General features: G+C 42.1%; 1 protein-coding gene across 3 annotated transcripts in view; it reads right to left on the bottom strand.

Moving 5' to 3' along the window:
• trmt61a (tRNA methyltransferase 61A) overlaps positions 1–24,609 on the bottom strand; it is a 52,636-nt gene that overhangs the window by 8,347 nt on the left and 19,680 nt on the right. For all 3 annotated transcript variants that reach the window (XM_078562438.1, XM_078562439.1, XM_078562440.1), the window contains exons 2-3: positions 22,464–22,826; positions 2,064–2,330 (exon numbers count right to left, since the gene is read on the bottom strand). In XM_078562438.1, coding sequence (XP_078418564.1) covers positions 2,064–2,330; positions 22,464–22,826 — 630 coding nt within the window. The remainder of the gene's footprint in view (positions 1–2,063; positions 2,331–22,463; positions 22,827–24,609) is intronic.

The following is a 24,609-nucleotide window of genomic DNA, read 5'->3' as shown; positions in this document are numbered from 1 at the left end:
CCTTGCTAAAATCCATGTACACAACATCCACTGCACTACCTTCATCAACCCTTCTTGTCACTTCCTCAAAGAATTAAATCAAATTTGTGAGGCAAGACCCTCCTTTAACAAATCCACGCTGAACATCCCTGACTAGTACGTGCCTTTCCACATATATCCAGTGTTTCCACTAAATTGCATGTGTGCTTGACTATACAGCAGCCTTGAAAGTATTATGCAGACATTGTTAGGAGTTGAATATTATGTCTGCATGGCTGCGCCAAAATATTGAAAGATAATGTGCGTTAAAAAAATTGGCTGTGCCATCAAAACTTCACAGGGGAGAATGTTGTAAATTTTTCTTCTTTTTCTACCCACTAACTTGTGTTAAGCACTAAAACACTGGACAAAAGTTTTTAAACACTACTGTCTCATGCTTACACAAACCACTACACATACTGGAGGGAAAAAGCAGCACCTCTTTCTCCCTTTGCATTGCATTTCTACACTCAACAAATTCCCACCTTTCACATAACAAAAACAGAAAACTCTGGAAATGCTCAACAGATCTCGCAACATATTGGCAGAGAGAAACAGAAACAATGTTTCCAGTCTGTGGCCTTTCATCTGAACCTGAAATGTTAACTCTGTTTCTCTCTCCACAGATGCTGCTTGACTTGTTGAGTGTTTCCAGTATCATCGTATTTTGTTTTTGTCCGATCTTTTTCACTCTGTTTACAATCACTGTGCAACTACTCTGACATTATAAATCTTTTCTTGGATTTGTTGGTTGTGGGGCTGCTGAGCTTTCTCTATAGCCTCATCTTTCTTGTGGTTGATATATAGATATGCCTGTACAGTAGCTTCACAAGTTGGGCCTCATTCTAAGTTACGGCTAACATGGCTCCTGGACAATGTTCTCTCTAACTTCTTATTGCTGTGCACGGCTGGTTTGTTGCACTGCATGGTCTCTTAATGCACATATCTTAAAGGGAATGTTGCACGTGCACGGTCTGTTTGTTCCTTGTGTGGCACATTTTCCAATTGCTCTTTCAAGCCTTTTGAGATATGCCTTTCTAAACTCTCCACTGAACCAGGGTTAAGCTTCTGGCTTGTTAATGATGGAGGAATGAGGATATGCCAGGCCACGAGGTTACAAATTAAGTGCGTACAATTCTGCTGCTGCTGCTGATAGCTCAAAGCATCTCATAGAGACCTAGTTTTGCTACTACATATATTTTTAGTTCATCTCATTTAGCAAAGGAACAGCTCATGATAAAGGATGTCCTTATTGTGGGGATAAACATTGTCTTCATAAGGACCATGCTGTAGTCAGTTCTATCAACATCATCATGGACATTGTGAACAGGTGGGACATTTTGAATTTGAATGGAGTACAAATAAGGGCAACTAAGTTGATCAATGGATTTGGGCATTTGATATCTAAGGAAATACTAAAAAGGTGCTGGGGATGTTTACATTGGGAAAGAGGCAGCTTATGCTGATGATCTTATTTGGGATTGGATATCCAGGGAATAGGTAATCTCAAATGATTTTGCATTAACACAAGCTCTATTAAAAGGGAAAACTGATTCTAACAGGCAAGTAACAGTTGAACACTCAGATAAGATACAACTTTTTTATGGTAAAGCTATGGAATAGCCTATCTAGGGGTGATTCAGAGCAGTATTCCCAAAGAACAGTAAAGTAATCAGACAAGCTCACAATGGTCCACTTGACTCAAACTTAATGATTTAAATCACATTCTCCTGCTTGCTTATAGAAAAAATATTTTTCTTAATCAATTTGTAATATTTAAGGAATCACACTTCTAAGAGAATTGATTTATGCAATAGCATCAGATAAATGTTAAATTCCTAGCTGTCTTGTGATATGATTAAGACATTTATTTAAAAAGCATAGCGCATGTAAAATGGAGGGAAAACAAAAATAGGGGAAATGAATAGGATTAGAAAACAAAGCAAATCGCCAGTGTGTTTTTCAGGTTAATGTTACCTACTGTAGTTGTTAAATAGTAAATTTACAAAATAATCATTTTATTTTTTGATTCCTTGTTCTCATACCTTCCATTTTCAGGGCAGATTTTGCATATCTCACAGCTTCCCAAGGCGATGGGATGTCCAGAAATACAGCATCTGCAACATTGACAACTCCAAAACCTTCTTTACAAACATCTTGGTTTTTCACGGTGACCAAATGATCTATCTTATGATCACAAAACTCCTCTTCAGCTTTCTCTGCTCGTTGTTTATGAAACTCCACAGTGTATAGCCGTCCTGTTGGTGCAATCGTCCGAATGATAGCATGAGAAAGAGAACCACTTCCTGTACCTACAATACAAAGAAAAAGGATGGTTTTGTTTTTAACTCTTTTAAAAAAAGCACATCATGTAACAAAAATACTTGGTAGAATTGAATAACGGACACTTGGCAGCAAGAGGTGAAATGACAGTGACGAAAGGGACAGTTGATGGGCAATTTTTGAGGAGGTTTTTTTTTTAGATAGGAGAGTTAGCAAGGTGATGAGGTTCAGATAAAGAATTCAAGATGGCAAGGATAAAATGGTTTATGGTTCTGCCTTTGTCTATTGTATTTGAATAAAATATTTGAATGTACATCTTGCATAGGATGGTGAAAAATGTATAATAAATATTCTCAGTGCAAAAGATGCATCAATAAAAGGAATTTGAGTTGCTTGGTTCAAACATGCTGAGGTGGGCACAGTTATATCAGCACTTTCTCAGGTCAACTCGGGAAAGGTAGTAAATGCCAGTGACCTCTACCTGTTCAAACTGAACTCAAAGCAAACTTCAAGAATCGTCTTGTCTTTTTTCTGAGCACTCTGGTCTGAACATTGGCTTCAGTAACTTCACACCTAACCTAGTTTCTTTACAGTAAAGGTTGCTGATATGGGGGTGTACCCAAGTAGCTTTGTGAGGGGAGGGGAATGGTGGGTGAGGTAGAAGAGACATGGTGAACATCATGGGTGTAGATTCTCAGACACACAGTTTGATTGGGAAAGCCAATGTCAGTTTCTGCATCTAATATTGAGCTGTCTTTTTCTTGTTATGAAACTGCCATTCTCACTGTTTCTAGCATTTCAGTTCTAAATTTATTCCTGCACATATAATCTGTTTTTTCATTCCCCTTCCCACAATTTATTCCATTCTCTCACTATTTTCCTTGGACAGGCATCTCACTGTCTTAGCTGTAAGTTTATTCATATTTTAAGATGTCTCACCAATGCCTCAGCAAGATGATCTCTTACATTATGTAAATGTCTTGCTTTTTTAAAACAGTATGTAGCTCATTGAGTTCATCAACTTCCTCTCAAGGTTGGAGTGCCTGTTTGCCGCCTTCTCCTCCGGTTTCTCTCCCCTACACCCACCTCTTCCCAGCCACCAATTCTATTAAAATGCTTGGTTTATCTTACAGACCTGAAGAAAATCATGCTTGAAATTTTAATTTATCTTATTCTTTAGGCAAAGTGGTAAATATCATGATCATACAGGGTGAAGGAGGCCTTTAGCAACAAGATGTGCTGAAGCTTGATAAAAATGGGCCTTTGTGGCAGGCGGCATTGGTGAAACTGTCAAGTTTGCTTTGGGATTGTCACTGGTGGTGTATGAGAAACCAGGAGCCCTAGCTCCCCAGAAAATCCAATTTAAAAATAAATGCAAACCAAACACAGCAGGCAGGGGGGCTCTGCCTTGGCTGTTAAAGCTGGGACACTAATCATGAAGGAGTAGCAGCAGGTGCAGAATACACATTTTCCCAGTATTGTCACAGCTCTCAGAAATCCCATTTAATGATCGCTTGTTGCGTCCTGTGAACCTCAAGTTAAGACTCTTTGTTCTCCCCATTGCTAAGAATACAATGTTGATTCATAGCCTACCATTGAAATGGAAATCAGTGCATGAATGAAGTTCAAGACTGTTGCAGATGTTTGAAGTTTCAGTAAAAATAATCCATTCATAAGCAAATTGGAAATGTACCAATAGAACTGTGCAACTATTCTTGAAGTTAAACTGAACATTATACTCAGTCACAAATCCAGATGCATATTTTGATACTGCATTTGAATAATTATTCATAAACAATCTAGCTTAAATGCTTAGAACTCCAGTGGACCTGAAGCACTTGCATTGTTTTTATTTTTAAATATACCAATGCTTCAGTAAAATGCACGTGTGCAATATTGAAAAGTGCTGGCATTCTAGATAAGTATAAATTGTCATCGAATCCAGATTTTCTCCCTGCACATTCATGAATGATCCGGTTATAAGCTTTGACCCAAATTTTGCAATAGTAGTGACAGCAAACTGTTAGCGTTCACTGTCATTACTCATCCACTGCCTACACCCTTACTTACACAAAGTCATGTTCCTCCTTACCCCTGTACTCAGTGATCTACATTGGCTCATGATCAAATGTCTCAATTTCAACATTTTTGTTTAGGATCTGGAATGCACTGCCTGAGTGGGTGGAGGAGGCAGGTTGAACCAAGGAATTCAAGGGGAAATTGGATTTTTATCTGAAAAGGAGCAATGTGCAGGGCTATGGGAAGAAGGCAGGGTGTGGCACTAGGTAAGATGCTCCAATGAAGAGCTGGTGCAGACTCGACAGGCCGAATAGCCTCCCTCTGTGCTGTTACAATTCTGTGATTCTGTGAAACCCCTCCATAACTTTGTCCCACCCTATCTCTAATCTGCTCCAGTCCCACAACCCTCCAAGATATTTGCCAAATCTAATACCGGCCTCTTGAGCATCCTCAATTTTAATTGCTCCACCTTCAGCCTTCACCTATCCAGGGCCTAGCGCTGAAATTCTGTCTCCTAACCTCTCTAGCTCCTTAAAACACTTCTCTTAGATCATGACATAACATAGAATTAATTAAGGACACATGAAAATAAAACCTGATTAGGTAAACATCAAGTAGTTCATACAAATTGAAAATAAAAAAAAATCTCTCAAAAATCTAGCTTATAATAATCAATGACAAAACATATTTCAAAATCCACTCAAAAGTTCATCCCAATACACAAGGGGCTTCTCCTTCTTTATATTCATTTGCTAAGTCAGCTGCTACTGAAAACACCATCTGTGAGAACCACTTGAGCATATCTCCAGTAGGATCACATGATCAAGCTAAAAAAAATCCTCTGACATCACGCCTGCTTAAATATATTTACATAATCAACCAACCTTAAACACAAGTCTTTTCCTCCCTAATCCAAATGTCATGAAACAAAACCCATTCTGCAGACAGATATTCTGTCAGTTTAAATTGGCACTTGGACATTTTGGTGGTCTTGTGGTTAAACCTATAAATTCTGTACTGGAATAGACAGCCACTTAATAAAAGGACAAAGACAAATGCCTTATTTAATCTCTGCACCTAGTCAGAATAACTTGTGGTGGAATTTACCAAGAGCCGTGACGATGGAGATATTTTTGAATACCTGCATTGCTGTTTTGAATTTAAAGTAGAATCCATTTGTTTTTAAAAAGATTTTTTTAAATTAAATTTTGTCTTAACTTTTTCTAAATTTAATATACAATGCAATAAATTTAATTTGAGATGCAGTGCTGACAAATTAAAGAATTACTTTTCTTATTGTTATAATCTACTTTTTTAAATTAAAAAAAAACAAGCAAACAACAGAACTACTCTCGAGTCAGCTGCTCACAGAGCCATTAATGCTTCTTCTTCCAATGTTTCTTTGCTCCAGGAAAATGCTTTCCCTTCCACATAGTGTTTCACCTTGATCATCTGGTTGAGATCCCAAACTCAGCATGTGATGAATATTTACTTGGCTGAATTATCATCCCATAGTTTTAATGTAAAAGTGGATTAATGGTTATTTGTGGTGCTTATTATTGTAGTGCTTTGTGGAGAGGGCAGGGTCGCATTGTTGGTTATGGATTCCTCTAGCAAAGGGCAAGCTTAGACACAATGGGCTGAATGATTTATTATTGCTTTAAACTTCTATGGTTTTAAAGGCACAATGCACTGGTCTAATACACAGCCCCACTGAGCCATTTCGCTGGGAAGGAAGGAAAAAGCTTTTTGCATTTTTGCTTTTCTGAAGGTTTTAAAAATGGATGGCACTCTGCACCAGAAAATATGTATAATTTCTGTGTTTCCATGCAATAAAACCAGAAGTAAGGATCATTCTCCAGCAACGGAAGTTAGCTAGCATTCTCTCCAACTAGTTAATGGCTTCTATTAGGCAAGTAGGAAAAAAAATCAGTTTTAAACCATTTTAAATGAAGTAATGGAAGGGGTAAACTAGTCCAATAAAATACAAAAGTATGAGCATTCTTCTGTTATGTCAGAGTTAAAGGCCTGGATTTTTGCAAAGTCGTGGAGATTCTGGTGATCTTCCAAAATGGTGGGCGGGGCTCAGAACCAGAAGTCCCACCCACCATTTTCAACACATCCTATTTTCATAGGGGGGTGGGGATATGGGCCGGGAGCTGACTCCCTCAGGACTGAAACACAAACGCAGCAGGGACATTTGAACTCGCGGCTGAGTTCAAACTGAGTCCAAACAGACCCCATTTTCACTGGAGCAAGGGCCTTATCCTGCACTGTGGAAGTTATAAATCTTCAGAGAAGCTGTAAGTGCTCTAGAAGAACAAATAAGGTCTGTAAACCATCGGGTGTCAAAGTTATTTAAATGGCCAACCTTAAAAAATTGTCAAAAGAAAAACTGCCCATCCATGAGAATTGAAAAAAAAATCTGTTCTAGCAGTTTCAAGAGCTATTTGATGACATAACCCTGAGTGCCATCATTACAGTATAGCCGCTTTCCACAATTTATCATTATCATAATGTGGAGGGTGGGGTGGGTGTTCCAAGTTCACAGTTTGATTGGCAGCTCAAAGAGGTTATTAAAGGATTAGCTGTGGGGTTGCAAATATAAATGTTTTTATTTGGGATGAAGCATTTGAGGGAATTTAAATGCACTGAATGGGATTTTATGAATGCGGGACTGTTTCTTCATATAGCAAAGTCTGTAACAGATATTTACAACTTTATTTTATTTCATCTCAGCTTGGTTCCCACGGTCTGCCTATGGTGGATATTGGGTGAGTTGGCATGGAGGGTATGAGGGGCTACTGGGTGTTGGTGGAGGATTGAGCTGGCATGTGTAGGCATGGAGAGTGGATGGGGGTGGAAAGAGGGTTGTGAGGGCTATAGGGTCTAAAGTTTAAGAGAACAACTAGGATGAAATCCGAGAGAACCGAGGCAGGCTCGGCAGCCCCTATGGCCATCTCTGATCTGCATCCAGGGACAGTGGACCCGATTCTATCCTGCATCCGCTACCCCCCCCACCGCCCCCCCCCCCCCCGCCGGAATGAAAATCCTACCATTTGTGACATTATTTCTCCGAGGTGGGTGCGCCAAGCCATGAAATTTCTCGACTCGAGCTACCCACCTCAGAAGTGAAAATCTAAGCCACTGTTTCAGATCTGCCTCTGATGAAAGGTCACAGGCCTGAAACATGAACACAGGATGTTTGGACTATGTTTCAAGCTGGCAGCCCACCGCCTTGAGAGCAACACAGGATGCAAGATAAATGCAGTTATGCCGGCATTGCGCACATCCAGAGATTATTTTGAGGATAGAAATCAGATACTAATAACACTACTAAAATCAGGAAAAATAGTTTTTGTTATTAAATGCTGAATTTTGTATATTTCTCTTGAAGATGAATTGCTCACTGCATAAGCTGTCCATCATCCTCCTACGCAATTTCCACAGATGAAGAAAGCTAGATGAGTCTGTCAAACAGATGGAGTCCAGTGTTGGCTTCAGTGAGCTGAAGAGGGAGGCTTTGATCAACATTGATCAGCTTTGTTGCAAGGACTCAATTTACTACATCACTATCAAATCACAGGAGTCGTGGAATGAAAAGAAAATTACTAACTTGAATAATAACTTTGTGCATGACATACTTCAAGTACAGTTGTTGATTGGAGGTGGTGGAACTTTGCCTATAGGGAAATGTTCAGTAGAATACAAAAAAAATAATCCCAGTGGTGTTCTAATGAATAGCATTGGCTCAGCACCTGGGGTGTACAGTACAGTCATTAAGCATCGAGCTCTGCAGAAGAGAGAGAAACCAAGCCCAACTGGGTATAATTGTAAGCATGCCTGGGACTTGGATAAGCCACGACAATGGAGAAAACAAATCCACAATGCATTTAACTGCAAAACTGGAAGGCATTTCAGTTATGCTGCATCAGAAATGAAATCACCATTGCATCTTCAGCACCATTCCTAAGCAGTGACCACAACATAATTAGATTCAGTGCAAGAATTAAAAAGGAAAGAAAAGCTGAAGACAATTCCATTGATCAACAATGGAACTGATTTGACAGACAGAAAAGGTGCACATGAAGTATCTACTAGTAGGATAAAAATTGAATGTAAAAGTTGGGATTAAGTTGAAACTTAAAAAAATCAGTAAACCCATATAGGGAAAATAATACAATGAATGTCAGGAGGAAATAAGTGGAAGATACAAAATGCGAGATTAGAGAAATGAAAGGTAATCAGCAAAAACAAGGGGCAAATAAGAGACTCTCTTATGCACATATTATTTATAAGACAATAGACAAGATAGCGATAATGCAGGCAAGCTTGGGGTGAAAAAAATTAAGGAGACATACTACATTCGGCAATACTATAAATGCAGGGGGTACGAATAGGCGATTAGCTCTTGCAGAGAGCCAGCACAGACACAACGAGCCGAATGGTCTGCTTCTGTGCTGTAACCATTCTATGATTCTAAATAATTAGTTTGTCTCCATTTTCACAGAGGAGCTGCCTATTGGGATTACAGGATCGTCAGAATAGTATACAACAGCTATGCACTATTATTCAAAGAGAAAGGGAAGTCACCAGAATGAAGGTAAACAAAATCACTGAAACCTTGTGATTTACATCTGAGGGGCCTAATGATTGGGCGGGCGGGGGGTGGGTGGAAGGGTGGTTATAACTTTTCAAAATTCTGTGGAAAAAGACAGATTGGGCTAGAGGACTGGAGAGTGGCAAACAGACCACACCTCTTCAAAACGTGACATGGGGTAGAATTCTCTGCCTGTCGGGTGGCCCGTTCAGGAGCAGGCACGGAGCCGATCACCATTTTACGCAGGCGGGCCAATTAAGGCCCGCCCAGCATGATTCACTGCTCCCGAGGACAGCGGGAGGGATTGGATGGCGGCGGGACTGCAATGACTGCCGGGTCCAATGGTGACCCGGCAGCCTGCTTAAAGAGCGCGGAGGCAGCCTTCCAAAGGCTGGCAAAGATGGCCAGCAGAAGGGCTCCCGAGAGCGCTGCTGGTGAGCAGGACAGTCAGGGGGGCACGTCGGTGGGGCACTGTGTCTCTTGCTTCTCAGACGAGTGCCTTGCTGCCCTCCGAGGAGATGGGAGCACGGCGTGAAATCCTCATGCCGAGGGATGGGAGGAGGAGCCTCCCCCACATGACAAAACGTGCCTGGGAGCAGGTGGCAGAAAGGGTCAGCGCGCATGATGTGGTGAGACACACCTGGGTTCAGTGCCGCAAGTGCTTCAATGACCTGTTGTGATCGGGAAGGGTGAGTACCGTGTTGGCATGGGTCACGTAACACAGCAGTTAGGTTTGCCCCCCTGGCCCCCACCCCCCAACTTTAAATGTAGTTACTGCATTGTGTTATTCAAGGCATGTGTCCTTCGCTGGGTGGGCCAGCATTTATTGCCCATGCCTAGTTCACCCTGAGAGGGTGGTGCTGAGCTGGGTTCTGTATCCGCTGCATGTGGTAGACTTACACCCACAGTACTGTTTTGGGGGCGACCTCAAGGATATGCACCTAGGCGCAGTGCTGCAACTCCTAAACACATCAAAGTCAGGCTGCTGACTGACTGGGAGGGGAACTTCCAGGTAGCGGGGCACCCATCCATCTGCTGCCCTTGGCATTCCACGTGGTTGTGCTTACTTGCTTTGGAAGGTCATACAGTGTGAGTGGCAAATGTGATGAAGGCAGCCTCTGGGGTAAAGGGGTCAGCCCCTTACTTGGTGTGAATGTACAGCTGCTCCAGGGTCACAATTCACATGAGCCCTGCAATATTTCACTCAGGTAGAGGCGGCAGGGATGCAATGGCAATCTGGGTACAGGGTGGACTAATCAATGCTCCTCTCTCCTTTTCAGGAGACGACCGCACACTGGCAGACTGGCGGAGGCCAGGCACAGTTGGTGATTCTCACCAGAAATGAGCAGGAGGCTCTTGAGCTGGAGAGGCGCCATGCGCCCAGGTCCACTGGTAGTAGTGAGGCTGGGGTGCCAGGGAAGGTAAGAGTGCCGTGCGCGGAGGTCGCTATTTCTGTCCTTGCAACCATTCCACTGTTCACTGTTTAATGAATTAAGCTTCCAACATGGGTTTCCCATTGATTATGGAAGGAGGAGTGCGTACTGATCCGGGGGCCAGGCATGCACATTGACAGTGTCTCAACTTCAACTAATTAAATGTTCTTCCTTTCAGCCTCACCGGAGCAGGGTCGGGACGAGGAGGCAGAGGGACCGCCACTAACATCTGAGGGCCCTGACGAATTACAAGCACCAGCATCACACCATCTCAGCCAGGCAGGCACCAGCACAGATATTAGCACCTCGGTGGGGATTAGGTCATCAGCTAGTGTCCTGGGCCAGAGTGGTGAGGGCACTTCACACTTGCTTGAGGTGCAGGTGGAGACAGAGAGTGCCCATGGCGCCGGCAGTCAGAGGGCTGCAGGGGACTAGGAATATGCTCAGTCGGTGGCTGACGATGGGCCTCTGGAGTCGTCCCTGAGGCAGCAGACACTGGAAGTCCAGCAGGGTCTGCGGGAGGATCTGGCAGAGATACATAAGGCAATGTGTGGCATGGTTTCCGTGAAGGAGGAGTCCATGCGGAGCATCAGTTATGCATTGACCCTCATGGCCGAGCGCAATGCTTCCTCCATGGAGAGAGTGGCGACTCTCATGGAGAGGCTCCTCCAGGAGAACAATCAGGGCTTCCTGGGGATGCGTTCGGACCTGCAAGCAGCAATGACCTCAGCTGGTCAGAGTCAGTGTGAGAGATAGATTGGGCACCCAGTATCCCAACTAGGTGCCCATCCATCAATGGTGAGCAGGGAGGTCCGAAGCGACCTCACATTGGCGCAGCAGCTGCCTGTCGTCTCTGCGGGTCCTCTCAGGGCACTCCGGATGAGGGCAGCAGCTCCTCCACCCCTCTGCCAGTGATCGTGGGATCTGAAGAGGCTGCGGCGATTGGGGAGATGCCAGCCGTGGCACTGGCCGCTCCCTTCCCGACGGGGCCATCACAGGCTCCATGGGCCAGAGGACACCCGCCAATGTTATCAAGGCCAACAGGACAGCAGAGTGAGCAGGCTGTCTCGAATGCCAGTGCCAGCGAGGGGGGAGCACCCTGACGTAGAACCTGGAAACGTAAGCTTAAGGCACCTTAGGCACACCACAGGCTTCTCACTGGTGGTTTTATGTTGCCCTGGTATTAGTTGATTATAATTTGGTGTGCAGCTCAACACCTTTGAATTAAGTTTCTTTTCTGTTTAATTTGTGAATTCATTAAATGCTCTATTTGTGAACAAGGCTCCGGGTGTTTCCTTACTTCTGCAGGTGTACGGGAACCCATGATGTTATGAGTGACTTGTTTGTCATTGAGCTTTATTGACAAGGCACATAGTTAATGTTCCTAGCAAGGCAGATGTTGCTCTCAGGTATCGAGTATGGAACCTGCAGCCCTGGCATGTATTGGAGGTCCATCTGTGGTGGGCTAGCTATAGGTTCATTGGATTAAAGCCTCCCGGGTGTTCCTGCTTCCCTGGAGGTTGCCCGGGCTAGCGTCTATCCCCTCATCATTCTCCTGTGCAGGCTCTTCCTCGGACTCACTACTGGACTCATCATGTGCAGCCAGAGCATCTGCGTCTACATCATCTTCCTCCACTGCATCCCCACTTTCCAGCGCCAGATTATGGAGAGCGCAGCATGCAACCACCATCAGCGACACACGATCTGGGGACACATGATCTGGGGTACTGCAGTGTGTCCCCTGAACAGTCCAGGCATCGGAAGTGCATCTTGAGAAGACCAATGGATCTCTCTGCCACAGCCCTTGTGCAGGCATGGCTTATAGTGTGGCGCTGCTCAGCCTCTGTTCTTGGATGGCGGAGATGCGTCATGAGCCACCTTTTGAGGGGATAGCTCTGGTCACCCAGCAGTCATCCATCCAGCCAGGCTGGAGCACTGAAGAACCCCGGCACCTGGGAGTGTCTGAGGATTTATGCGTCATGGGAGCTGCCTGGGTACCTTGCGCAGACTTGCAGAATCTGCATCCTATGGTCACACACTATCTGCACACCCGGCTCACTTGCTGGCGCCTTGATGGCCACATGTGTGCAGTTGATTGCACCCTGGACACGGGGGAACCTAGTGATCACTGCGAAGCCTCTGGCTCACTCCACCTGACTGACCTCATCCCAGTGGTAGTAAATGAAAGTCAATGCACGCCTGAACAGAGCTTCTGTCACCTGCTTGACACAAGTGTGGACAGCTGGTTGGGAGACTCTGCAAAGATCACCCGCCGACCCCTGGAAAGAGCTGGAGGCAAAGGAGTTGAGAGCAGCCGTGACCTTCAACGCCACTGGTATGGGGTGCCCACCCACACAGTTAGCGCAGATCTCAGGGCCTATCATTTGACAGATGGAGGTCACTGTCCCCCTTGAGAGACGGAGCCTCCTTCAGCACTGCACCTCAGGCACACTGATGTAGCTGTTTCACCACCTGTAAACACTGGCAGCAGGATAGTGGCGTCTTCTGCGGCTGCTTCCACCTTGCATTTCCTGTTGGCCCTGCACCCCTTGTGCCTGCGCTTGTCCTCCCAAAGGTGGCTCCCCTGGAGGTTGAATATGGACTCCTGGCCTCCTCCTCCTTCTGGCCCTCCAGTGAGAGCACAACTCCCATTCCCAGGGTAAGGAAAGGCTTCCTGAAACCAGTAAGGTCCCAAGAATGATGTTTACTCCAGACTCCTGAAGCCTGTTATTCCTGTCCAAGCAGCTGTGAAGAGATTTGAAGTTGTCCTGTTCACACAGGCAAGTAGGAGTAAGTTTAAACATTAAATGTCTACCAAAGACCACTCACGAGCCCACTCACCCTTCTTATCGCGGCCGTGGATGGGATTTTTAAAAATCTGGCAGACCCGCCTGCCCGGCGCCTGTGCAACGATCTGAAGATCGCACAAGCTCTGAGAAATTGCAGTCTATTAATGGCTCAAGGGCTTTAAGTGGCCCTTTAATTAATGGCGGGCGCGCATATGAGATCATTGCATGCCTGCCCACCGAAATATCGAGATGGCGCGTGGTGACGCACATCCAACATCACTCCGCGTCATTTTACGCATCAGCGTGTCGGGCCCGCCCCCACACGCTAAAGTAAAAATTCTGGTCATGAGTAAATTAAACAATTATAGGCAAGTTACTCTTACTTCAGTTTTTGGTAAGATATTAGAGTCTATAGTAGGGGATAAAATGACAAAATACTTGGGGAAACAAATATTAAAAGTGCTTGACCTAAGCTTATGCAGCCCTGAACAGATGCATTTACTGAAGTGTCAAGTGAAACAAATGTACTTGAGTAAATATGTGACAAGTGTTTACGTGAAGCAGTCCTGCAGAGATTTCTTAGAAAAAATGATTTAATTGCTTGCCCTGGAACCAAATGCTAAACCCATGTTTAACTATTTCTCAGATCCTGGCCATTTAAGGAATACAAACCTACAGTAATCAAAAAAGAATTATTATGCCATTATTACTAGGCCTGCCATTTGTAAAATCAAAACCTCAAAACATCTGGGAAAAATGCTACAGTGATTCAGTCTTGAAAAGACCACAGTTAAGTCATGTTTATGCTCTACATTATTTGAGTAATATGAATAATGTTTGAAGTCCATGATGCATTGTCACTGTTGCAAATACATCTTGAAAAGATAGCAGTAGCTAAAGAGGAAAAAGCACCAAAGAAAAAGTGCAAACCAAATAGGATTTTCCTAATGCGTTTGGAAAATCCCTGAACTATCATTTTCACTAAGCTGAGTATTTAGACCTAGAAATAATGTTTGTAACATAACTAAGTAAAACATTTACAAGAAAATGGTTAACAATTGTCTGTATTTTATAGGTTTGGAATACCTATAAAAATATTTCTTTCTCAAAGCCATGAAAAGCTTCAATCTGGCGTTTGTGGGCGATCCCAGAGCCATCACTTCCAGCTGAAGAGACCAGTCAAGTTGTAGATTTCAGCTCCCAGTATCCACTTGAGCCTACAGCTTGCAGGAATTTTGTTTAAAAAAAAACAAAAAAAGGCCAAGAGCAAAACTGACAATTTATAGCAGACTAGGGCATCTGCTCGTGTGCTTCACCTCTCTCCTGCTCTCCCGTGTATTCATGGCAACACTCAGGGAAACCATTTCTTGGAGAATATGAAAGTAACCAGGATTTGTTCTTTTTTGGTGTAAGACATCAAAAACATGGCAAAGTATGAATTCACCTTTTTCTGACATAAAGCCAAAATGGTGAAGGGGATATTATAGCATTGGTGATAATACTACTGGATTAGAAATCCAGAGGCTTGGACTGATGCTCCAGAGGGAAGGTCAAATCCCACCACGGCAACTGAGGGAATTTAAATTCAATTAATTAATAAATCTGGAATAAAAAGCTAGTCTTGGTAATGGTGATCAAAAAACTGGTGGAATGTCATAAAAACCCAACTGGTTCATTAATGTCCTTCCGGGAAGAAAATTGTCCGTCCTTAACTGGTCTAGCCTACATATGACTCCAGGTTCAAGGCAACGTGATTAACTATTAATTTCCCTCTGGATTAGGAGGCCAATCAGTTGTACCAAACTGCTACAAAAGACAAAGAAGAATAAAACCAGATGGGACACCCAGTATCAATTAGACATGGACACAACAAAGACACAACATGCACACTCGACCATGCAGAGTCCTCATCACCAACTTGGGCCAAAAATTGGGAGAGTTGTCCTATAGGCTACTCAAGCAACAGCCTGACCCACCAAATTATACCTTACAGCCAACTTCCCAGACTCCTTCATCACCATTTCTGGCTATGTCCTGTGCCATTGGCAGGGCAGACCAAGAAGAGGTGGCAGTACAGTAATATACAGTCAGTAGGTAGGGATTGTTAGTGTAGCTAATCAGTTGAACTCGTAACGTGGCTCATTTACATTTGCTAGAAGTGTCATACATTCTTATGCAGGGACTGCCCTCGGCAAACAAAAGGAATATGTTCAAATATAAAAGCAAAATACTGCGGATGCTGGAAATCTAAAACAAAAACAAAAACACCTGGAAAAACTCAGCAGGTCTGACAGCATCTGCGGAGAGGGACACAGTTGATGTTTCGAGTCCGTAGGACCCTTCATCAAAACTAAGACATATAGAAATGAGATGAAATATAAGCTAGTAGAAGGGTGTGGACAGGAGAGCTTGATAGGGGGCCAGTGATAGGTGGAGGCCAAGAAGAGACTGCCATAGATGTCATAGACAAAAGGACAAAGGAGTGTTGACGGTGCTGATATTAGCTAAAAGATGTGCTAATGGGGACATTAAGGGAAGCAAGCTAGTGGCAGATGGCCCTAGTGCGGGCGGGGTGGGGGGAAGGGATCGAAATGGGCTAAAAGGTAGAGATGAAACAATAGATCGAAATAAATTTAAAAATAGGAGGGAAGAGAAAAAAATAGTTGTAAAAAAAAAATATATAAATTATTGGGAAAAGGGGGGGTCGGAAAGGGGGTGGGGATGGAGGAGAGAGTTCATGATCTAAAATTGTTGAACTCAATATTAAGTCCAGAAGGCTGTAGAGTGCCTAGTTGGAAGATGAGGTGCTGTTCCTCCAGTTTGTGTTGAGCTTCACTGGAACATTGCAGCAGGCCAAGGACAGACATGTGGGCATGAGAGCAGGGTGGTGTGTTGAAATGGCAAGCGACAGGGAGGTCTGGGTCATGCTTGCAGACAGACCGGTGTTCCGCAAAGCGGTCACCCAGTCTGCGTTTGGTCTCTCCAATGTAGAGGAGACCGCATTGGGAGCAGCGAATGTAGTAGACTAAATTGAGGGAAGTGCAAGTGAAGTGCTGCTTCACTTGAAAGGAGTGTTCGGACCCTTGCATGGTGAGGGGGGGGGGAAGTAAAGGGGCAGGTGTTGCACCTTCTGCGGTTGCATGGGAAGGTGCCGTGGGAGGGGGTTGAGGTGTAGGGGGTGATGGAGGAGTGGTCCAGGGTGTCCCAGAGGGAACGATCCCTGCGAAATGCCACCGGGGGGGGTGAAGGGAAGATGTGTTTGGTGGTGGCATCATGCTGGAGTTGGCGGAAATGGCGGAGGATGATCCTTTGAATGCGGAGGCTGGTGGGGTGATAAGTGAGGACAAGGGGGACCCTATCATGGTTCTGGGAGGGACAGGAAGGTGTGAGGGCGGATGCGCGGGAGATGGGCCGGACATGGTTGAGGGCCTTGTCAACCACCGTGGGTGGAAAACCTCGGTTAAGGGAGAAGGAAGACATGTCAGAGGAACTGTTTTGGAAAGTGGCATCATCAGAACAGATGCGACAGAGGCAAAGGAACTGAGAGAATGGGATGGAGTCCTTACAGGAAGCGGGGTGTGAGGAGCTGTAGTCGAGGTAGCTGTGGGAGTCGGTAGGCTTGTAATGAATATTGGTGGACAGGATATGTTCAAACCTTGCATCTTTTTTGAATTACCCAGGAGCTTGGAGAACCCGTAGTTCCCCATTGCTTTCTTCATGGCAACACCTGGACTAATTAGAGTCGACTTGCCAATTTGCAGCCTTTTATCTTGCAGTATAAATTGTTGTTTAAAATTTGGCATTCTTGCATTTGTCCTGATGAGTGCAAGATGAAAAGCTTTGGCAATATGTCTCTCTTATCAGCAATATAGAAAAAAAATTGATGGACTATGGGAAAGAGCGGGTGAGCGGGCCTAGCAGAGTTGCTCTTACAGAGAGCCTGCACAGACATGATGGGCTGATAGGCCTCATTCTGTGCTGGAACTATTCTTTGATTCTATTTTATGATTCAAACCAATTATATTTTTGCCTCATTTTAAGGTAATTTTTCATAGAATATTAATATTTCAACAGGAGCTTTTAGTTCATTAATGCATATGTAAATGATAAAATCCACAAAAATGAGAAGGAGGATGAAGACTTCACAATGTACATCACACCATATCACAAATCTTGATAATGCAATTTTAATATCAGCAAGACCCAATATCATTAACATTCCTTCAATGCTATGGCGTCTCAGATATTTGATTTTGTAATCTTAACATGTTCACTGAATAGCAGACAAAGTTCTATCGCAATATATACACACAATAATAAAGATTTTTATTTTTACCATCACAAAAAGAACTAAAAACTTTCAACACAGTTGAAAATTTGGCACCAGCTGCAATGACAGTGGATTTACTTTTACCTTTTTAACAAAAAGCATCATCGGTCACTCTGTAGCTAATAATAGTTTTTAAATGGGAGCTAATATTTGTATTTGGTTAACATACTAATAGATTGACATGCATATAAAATAGGCTGATTCATGAACTTTTTCCTGATGTATTATTGAACAAATGCAGTTTGAATCTTTTATAAACTCAGGAAAACCGCTCTTTTAAAAAACAGGAATTTGAATATGTAAATATGATTGCAGTAAAAATAAAACAAGTTGAGTAGATATGGCTATGTGTCCAGTATATTCATCAATTTTCAATTAGGTGAATTCAGTTGTTCTACAAATGTCATTGCATTGTACCATCTTGTCCGTCAGAGCACAACAGTCACAAGGATTCCCTGCTGCAATTCTGAGTTTCATGCTGCATTCTTTTTTTAAAGAACTAGCCTACCTATAGAAAATTCTGACCATTACAGCAAAGATCTGACTCTCAAGGCAACTTTATGCTTATTTTTAAGCTTTTTCTGGACATGGTATCAGGGATCTGGCAGAACATACAGACTACTGTTGGTAGAAGAAAAGCTTCTTGCACATTCTTGATTCGATTTTAGCTCTTACACACCTCCAGGAGAAATGGTTCAACTCTCATTTTGGATTCCTTTCTTTCTAATTCAACTTGATGAAATTCTATACACAGCTGGAAGGTTACACAACGATCTTATTTCTTAAATTTTGATTAAGTGTTTCAATGTGCAGGAACGTACATCATCAGGATTTGAGAACAGATTAGGCAAAAAACAATACATAAAACTACATCATTGTATTTCTGGTGATTGTACAAGGCTTCTTTTAAAAATAAGTACCGGATATTCCGCTACTGTTCCGGTGAGGTACAAGTCAACTGAGTGAATCAGGGATTTTCATTATTTGGGGGATGTGTGAAGAAGAAATATTTCTTTTAAGGGGCTAATTTTCACACTTAGTTTTTTTTACAGTATTAGGCAATAGTCACATCTGAATTTCTTTGGTGTTTTAACTTTTTTGATGTTCCTATCCTGAATAAATAAAATGCACCAGAAAATTGATTGGATAGCTCATTCTCATTGGGTTGGATTTTGCTCTGAGTGATGTCATCGGGTTGGATTTTGCTCTAACTTGCACTTACCCATTGACTTTCTTTGGGCTTTCACATGGCAAGTTGATATCAGCCAAATAGCACATTGTCCTCTACAAGGGGTCTGGGACCTCCGTGTGAACGGAGCAAGCAACAGTGAATCCCCTTAACCAAGCAGATTGAAGAGTCGCTAATTAGCAGCACTGAATCTGAACCAGGAAGTTCAAGTTAGAATAGTGGATTCTATGTCAAATGAAAAAGTGAAATAAAGAGCAGGAAAGAAGGATTTGAGAGAGAGAGAGAGAAAGAGACAGTGACAAACAAAAAGGTTAAACAAAGTTTGCATCACCAATAATTAAAAGCTGAAGGAATGTGATTTTACACTTGTAAACATTACATTCCAGTGCCAGAGAGGTGGTTTTGTAACAATTAAGACATCATGCAGTTAGAAAAGTACTGTCATTGGAATAGATGAGGTGTAGCCTTTTTTTGGCTGCTTTTAGTTTATATATTCATAGCCAGTATAGGAATTTCATGTCGATCAATGTATTTTAATGGGGAACCAGGTAACAATATGCCATTTTCACGCAGCTTATGGAGGAGCTGCGTATCTCAAACAGCAATTTCATGAATTTCAAGTTTAACTGCGCATGTGCCATCACTGGAAATTGTTGTCCAATTTGTGAATAACAGTAAACACTTTTAGTCTCACCATTTTTACAGCAAAATACAGCCATTAAATTCTGTGTTCCTTTCTCTCTTTTTCAAAGGACCTAATCTTTTCATAGAGACACAATTGTGTGTTGAGGCTGTGGTTCAAATAATAATTTTATTTTTATTTTTCAATAGTGACTACATATCAAAAGTACTCCGTTGGCTGTAAGCATTTTGAGACATCTGGTGGTCATCAAAATGCTGTTTAAATGCAAGTCTTTCCTCTTTTAAGAAAAATTAAACTATATCAGCCTTGCAATCAGTATAATACTGAATTGAACAAAATTCTAATACCAGAGCACTGTATAGTGCAAAAACAGGAAAAAGACAGTTTGAACGCACTTGTGATTTAAGAATCTATTGTTTTCATGAGTATTTACTTGCAGGGGCTTGGCTGTTTTCTCCATAATTGCTTCAACTGTATCTCAAGGACTTTTTACTTGTGGTTCCTCCATTCTAGAAGTTGTTTTTTCTATCCTTTAGGTCCCCTGTGCTAGACACTATTTTCCACGCAAAACAGCAATCAGACAACTTATTCCAGACCTTCAATAACACTACTCGAACCCACCATGGTAAGGTTGCAAATTGACATTTCCTTCAAAATTCTTTTCAGTTTTGCACTGAATTCTCCATTTCCATTTCAGATGAAAACTGGAAACTTGCAACATAGAAATTCCCAATCACCTATCTCAAATGGTACTCAGCACTTCAGGTTGCCATAAAATTAATTACATACTTCCACATGAATTAATTAACTAGGTATTTAAACTAGATTCTCAATAAAGTTAAAGCTTAATACTTTGTCCCCAGTGTCAATCTCTCCATATCAAAATTTATAAGACAACAGTCAAACACCTCCAAAGGTAAGTTAAATCCAGTTCTGACATTAGCCTCCGTTAATGCTAAAATTTAAAAGTAAATAAACAAACAGAATAGTCTGATGAAATGTAACATGAGTTACAGATTCCAAGGCACAAGTGATTAGGAAGACAAATGGAATGTTGGCATTTATTGCACGAGGAATCGAATATAAAAGGAGGGAAGCGTTACTGTTCAGGGCCTTGATGAGACCGCATCTGGAGTACCGTGCACAGTTTTGGTCTCCTTACTTAAGAAAGGATATAATTGCATTGGAAGCAGTCCAGAGAAGGTTCACTTGGCTAATTACTGGGATGAAGGGGTTAGTACATGAGGAAAGGTTGAGCAGGTTGGGCTTATAACCCATTGGAATTTAGAAGAATGAGGTGATCTTATTGAAACATATAATATCCTGAGGGGACTTGACAGGGTGGATGTTGAGTGGAGTGTTTGTGGGAAAGTCAAGGCCAAGGGTACACAGTTTAAAAATTAAGGGTCTCCTATTTAAGACGGAGATGAGGAGAATTTTTATTCCCTCATAGGGCCATTGTAATTCTCTTTCCCAGAGAGCAGCAGAGGCTGGGTTAGACAGATTTTTGATCTACAAGGGAGTCCAAGGTTATGGGGGGCAGACTGGTGGGTGGAGTTGGGGCCACAATCTGATCAGCCATGACCTTATCGAATAGCAGAGCAGATTCAAGGGACCAAACAACCTACTCCTGCTCTTAGTTCTTGTATAAATGCAAGTGTTTCCTTGGCATACTAACTTTTTGTGATTCATGTACTAGGGCACCCAGGTTCCTTTATACCATAGAGGGCTACACACTCTCCATTTAAATTATATATTGTTTTTCTATTCTTCCTGCCAAAGTGGACACGTTCACATTTTCCCATATTATACTCCATTTGTCAATTTTTTGCCCACTCACTTAACCTATCCATATCCCTTTGCAGACTCTTTATGTCCTCTTGATATAATATTTATATAGTAATACACCTCAAAGCTCTTCACATAACGAGTTATTTTTGAGGGCAGTGACTATCCTGCAGGCAAATAGAGCAACTGTTCACAAAATCATAAGAAATAGGAGTAGGTCATTCGGCCCATCGAGCCTGCTCCACCATTCAATAAAATCATGACTGATCTGATTGTGGCCTTTCCTCCAATTTTTCCTGCCTGTCCCCTATAACTCTGGACCCCTTTGTCAATCAAAAATCTGTCTAAAAATATTCAATGACCCAGCCTCCACTACTCTCTGCGGAAGAGAATTTCAAGGACCAATGACACTCTGGGAGTGGAAATTCCTCCTCATCTCCATCTAAATAAGAGACCCCTTATTTTTAAACCGTGCCCCGAATTCTAAATTCTCCCACGAGGGGAAACATCCTCTTAGCATCTATCGTGTCAAGCCTCCAAAGGATCTTATGTGTTTCAACAAGATCATCTCTCATTCTTCTAAACTCCAGTGAGTATAGGCCCAAGCTGCTCAAGCTCCTCATAAGACAATCCTTTCATCCCCAGAATCAGCCAATGAACCTTCTTTGAACTGCTTCCAATGCAAGCATATCCTTCCTTAATTAAGAACAAAACTGTACACAGTACTCCAGATGTGGTCTCACCAGTGCCCTGTACAGAAAAACTTCCCTACTTTTATACTCCATTCCCCCATGCAATAAAGCAATGTCTGCAACAGCAACATCCCAGAAACAACATAAATCATTAGTTAATAAGATTTTATATGTATTTTTAAAAAATATATATAAGTATTGCTTTGAGGGAGTAAGTAGTCTTACCCTTCTTTAACTAAGCCATGACATTTTAAATATCTACCCAACCACGTAGAAGGTGCAGAGTTCGAAGTATAATAATATACAATTATATTCCCAAAGCTTGTGTATGTGCCATACAAGATGAATAACAAGTTATTTCTGCAAGATTTTTCATATTCCTAAATAACAAGAAATGCAATGTTACTCACTTTCTACCATCATGCATCGAGAAGATTAGAAAAACAGTTTCATCTCCAATTGTGGAAATGGTCATACTTAAAAATTAAATTCAGCAGCTGAGCAAGTAAATTGAGGCAATTTATCATCCAGAGAAAATTGGGCATGCATTGAAGAATTTGACCATCTTTCCTTGCTGCAAATTTAGTCAAGCTATAAATATCTTTACAGTATGCATGAATGTCCCCAGTACAAGTGAAAAATCTGCTTGCTCAGATTCTATGTTATTCAGATAACCTACCTGACTCACAGACAATCGATCCTGGCTTCAACTCTAGCATCATGATGATCATAGAGATATCAGTGGAATAGAGGATTTGGGTCCGATGAGGAAGAGTCACGGTCCAGAGTTCTGGAGTTGGGTGTAGTATATATACCCAACCTCCTTTGCTGCATGTAACCTTTGACCCATACTTTTTCCCAATTAGATCAGTTGAATGTTTGATAGCCCCATATTTTGTTTGCGTTGCACCACCTTGTTGAACTTTGATTGCAAACATTGAATCATGGCCCAGGAAGACGATGGCGGTGTCACCATTCTGAATGACATCTCTATACTCCACAAAACTCATTTCTGTGAATGGAATACAATGACTGTCACAACCTAGGAAAAAACAACAAAGCAGACAAGAATATCAGGGTAACATTTTTACATCAATAAGTTCAACATTTGTTCTTATTACCCCAATGAGTAGGAGAGGTATAAATTTGCAGCTAAAGTTTTTATATGGATTCAGTAGAACAGGCACCCTTTACAACAACACAATTCATTTTTCCGATAGCTTAGTTTGTAAATGGGCAAGATTGAGTCATATGCTCTAAGAATGTCCCACAGTTATTTTTGATCTGCGTCATTATCCCATCTCATTCAGGGCCACAATGGAGCTTCTATAACTGGTCTTATCATTACCAGGCTGGGGGCAGGATGGAAAGAGGAAGTTGGTGCTCTCCAGTATCCTGGTTAACATTTTTCCCTCAAGTAACATCACCAAAAAATTTGTTCTGAAATATCCAAATCAATTGTTGTTAATAGGAATGGAGTAGCCAGGAGGATCAGGTAACATGAAAAAAGGGTAAAAAGTCAAAAACCAAAAGCCAAGAACACTGAATGGTAACTTTAAACATTCCAAGCAGCGTTTATTACATACATATATGGGGGGGAAAAAGGGTGTAAAAGAAAGCATCGGTTCATTTCATCATGATATTGGTAATCTGGTATCCAAAGAAAGAGAGTTAATAAGTAGTCTAACCACACCTATCTTTATTTAGAAAGGACAGCTGACATTCTCAATCTCAGGAACAGCAATGGAAAATCTACACAAATAAGAATGTAATTACATATTTAAGTGCTCTGAAAATAGGTAAACTACTACTCACACAAATGTGTCCTAAAATATCAGGGAGTTGAGGGTTATGAGGAGCTGGCATGAAAGAAAAGTCAAGGCCTGGAGCAGATCAGCCATGATCTTATTGAATGGTGGGCAAGTTTGAGGGGCAGAATGGCCTACTCCTGCTTCTATTTCTTATGTTCTTAAAAGGAGAAAGGGACTGACGTTATTGATGGTCTAATATTTTGGTAAGTTTGCCAAATTTGGAACATGTACTTGAAAATAGGAAAGTAATTAAACATACGCCAGAAAGAAAATCATTCAATGTTAAATTAATGGGAATTTGATCTGTACACCTAATTTCACCACTCTCCCACATACAGAGTTGATTAGCTCCCAATGCCAGATGGCGAGGCTCATACATGAGTTTGATACAAAATGGTGCTAGCACTAATGGAACCAGCAATTAGCCAACACCTCCCCAGAGAGGATGCAGAGAAAAAATGGCAAAAAAAAAATTGGGTGCTTAAGTTTTCCTGAATGCTTTCAATAAAGTTCTACATCAACAATTAAAGCTGAAGTAGACAAAAGGTTCTGAATTTATTAGAATGGCTTTAAATCAGGAAATTAATAGCCATTTGTTAGAACTTTTCAGGCTGAAACAAAATCTTTGATTGCAGAAGAGGCAAAAAGAATAGATTCTGAAAGATTTAGATCTTTAAAATAGGTATCAGATACTATGGGCAGAATTTTTCTCTTGCCAGGCGGGCACGCGCCCAACCAGCTCAAGCGTGAAATGACGCTTGAGGGAAACGAAGGCACACCCATCATTAACTAAGAGGCCAGTTAAGGCCCTTGACACACCAATTGTCGCTGAATTTACTTAGCCTGTGCAAATTTTCAGCTGTCGCATTGGCAAAACGGGCAGGCCACAATTGCAAAAGCTCATCCACAGGCAGGATAAGAAGGGCCAGTAGCATTGTCAATGTGAGTTGTGAGGAGTTTTGGAGATCGTGTGCTGCTGGTTGATTTTGTGAACTGGACAGCTTCATCTCGCTT

This window comes from Cetorhinus maximus, chromosome 18 (genome assembly GCF_964194155.1).
Source record: "Cetorhinus maximus chromosome 18, sCetMax3.hap1.1, whole genome shotgun sequence".
In the NCBI taxonomy this organism is placed as follows: Eukaryota; Metazoa; Chordata; class Chondrichthyes; order Lamniformes; family Cetorhinidae; genus Cetorhinus; species Cetorhinus maximus.
Note: the sequence above shows the minus strand (reverse complement) of the source record. Positions and strands in the feature narration are given on the sequence as shown.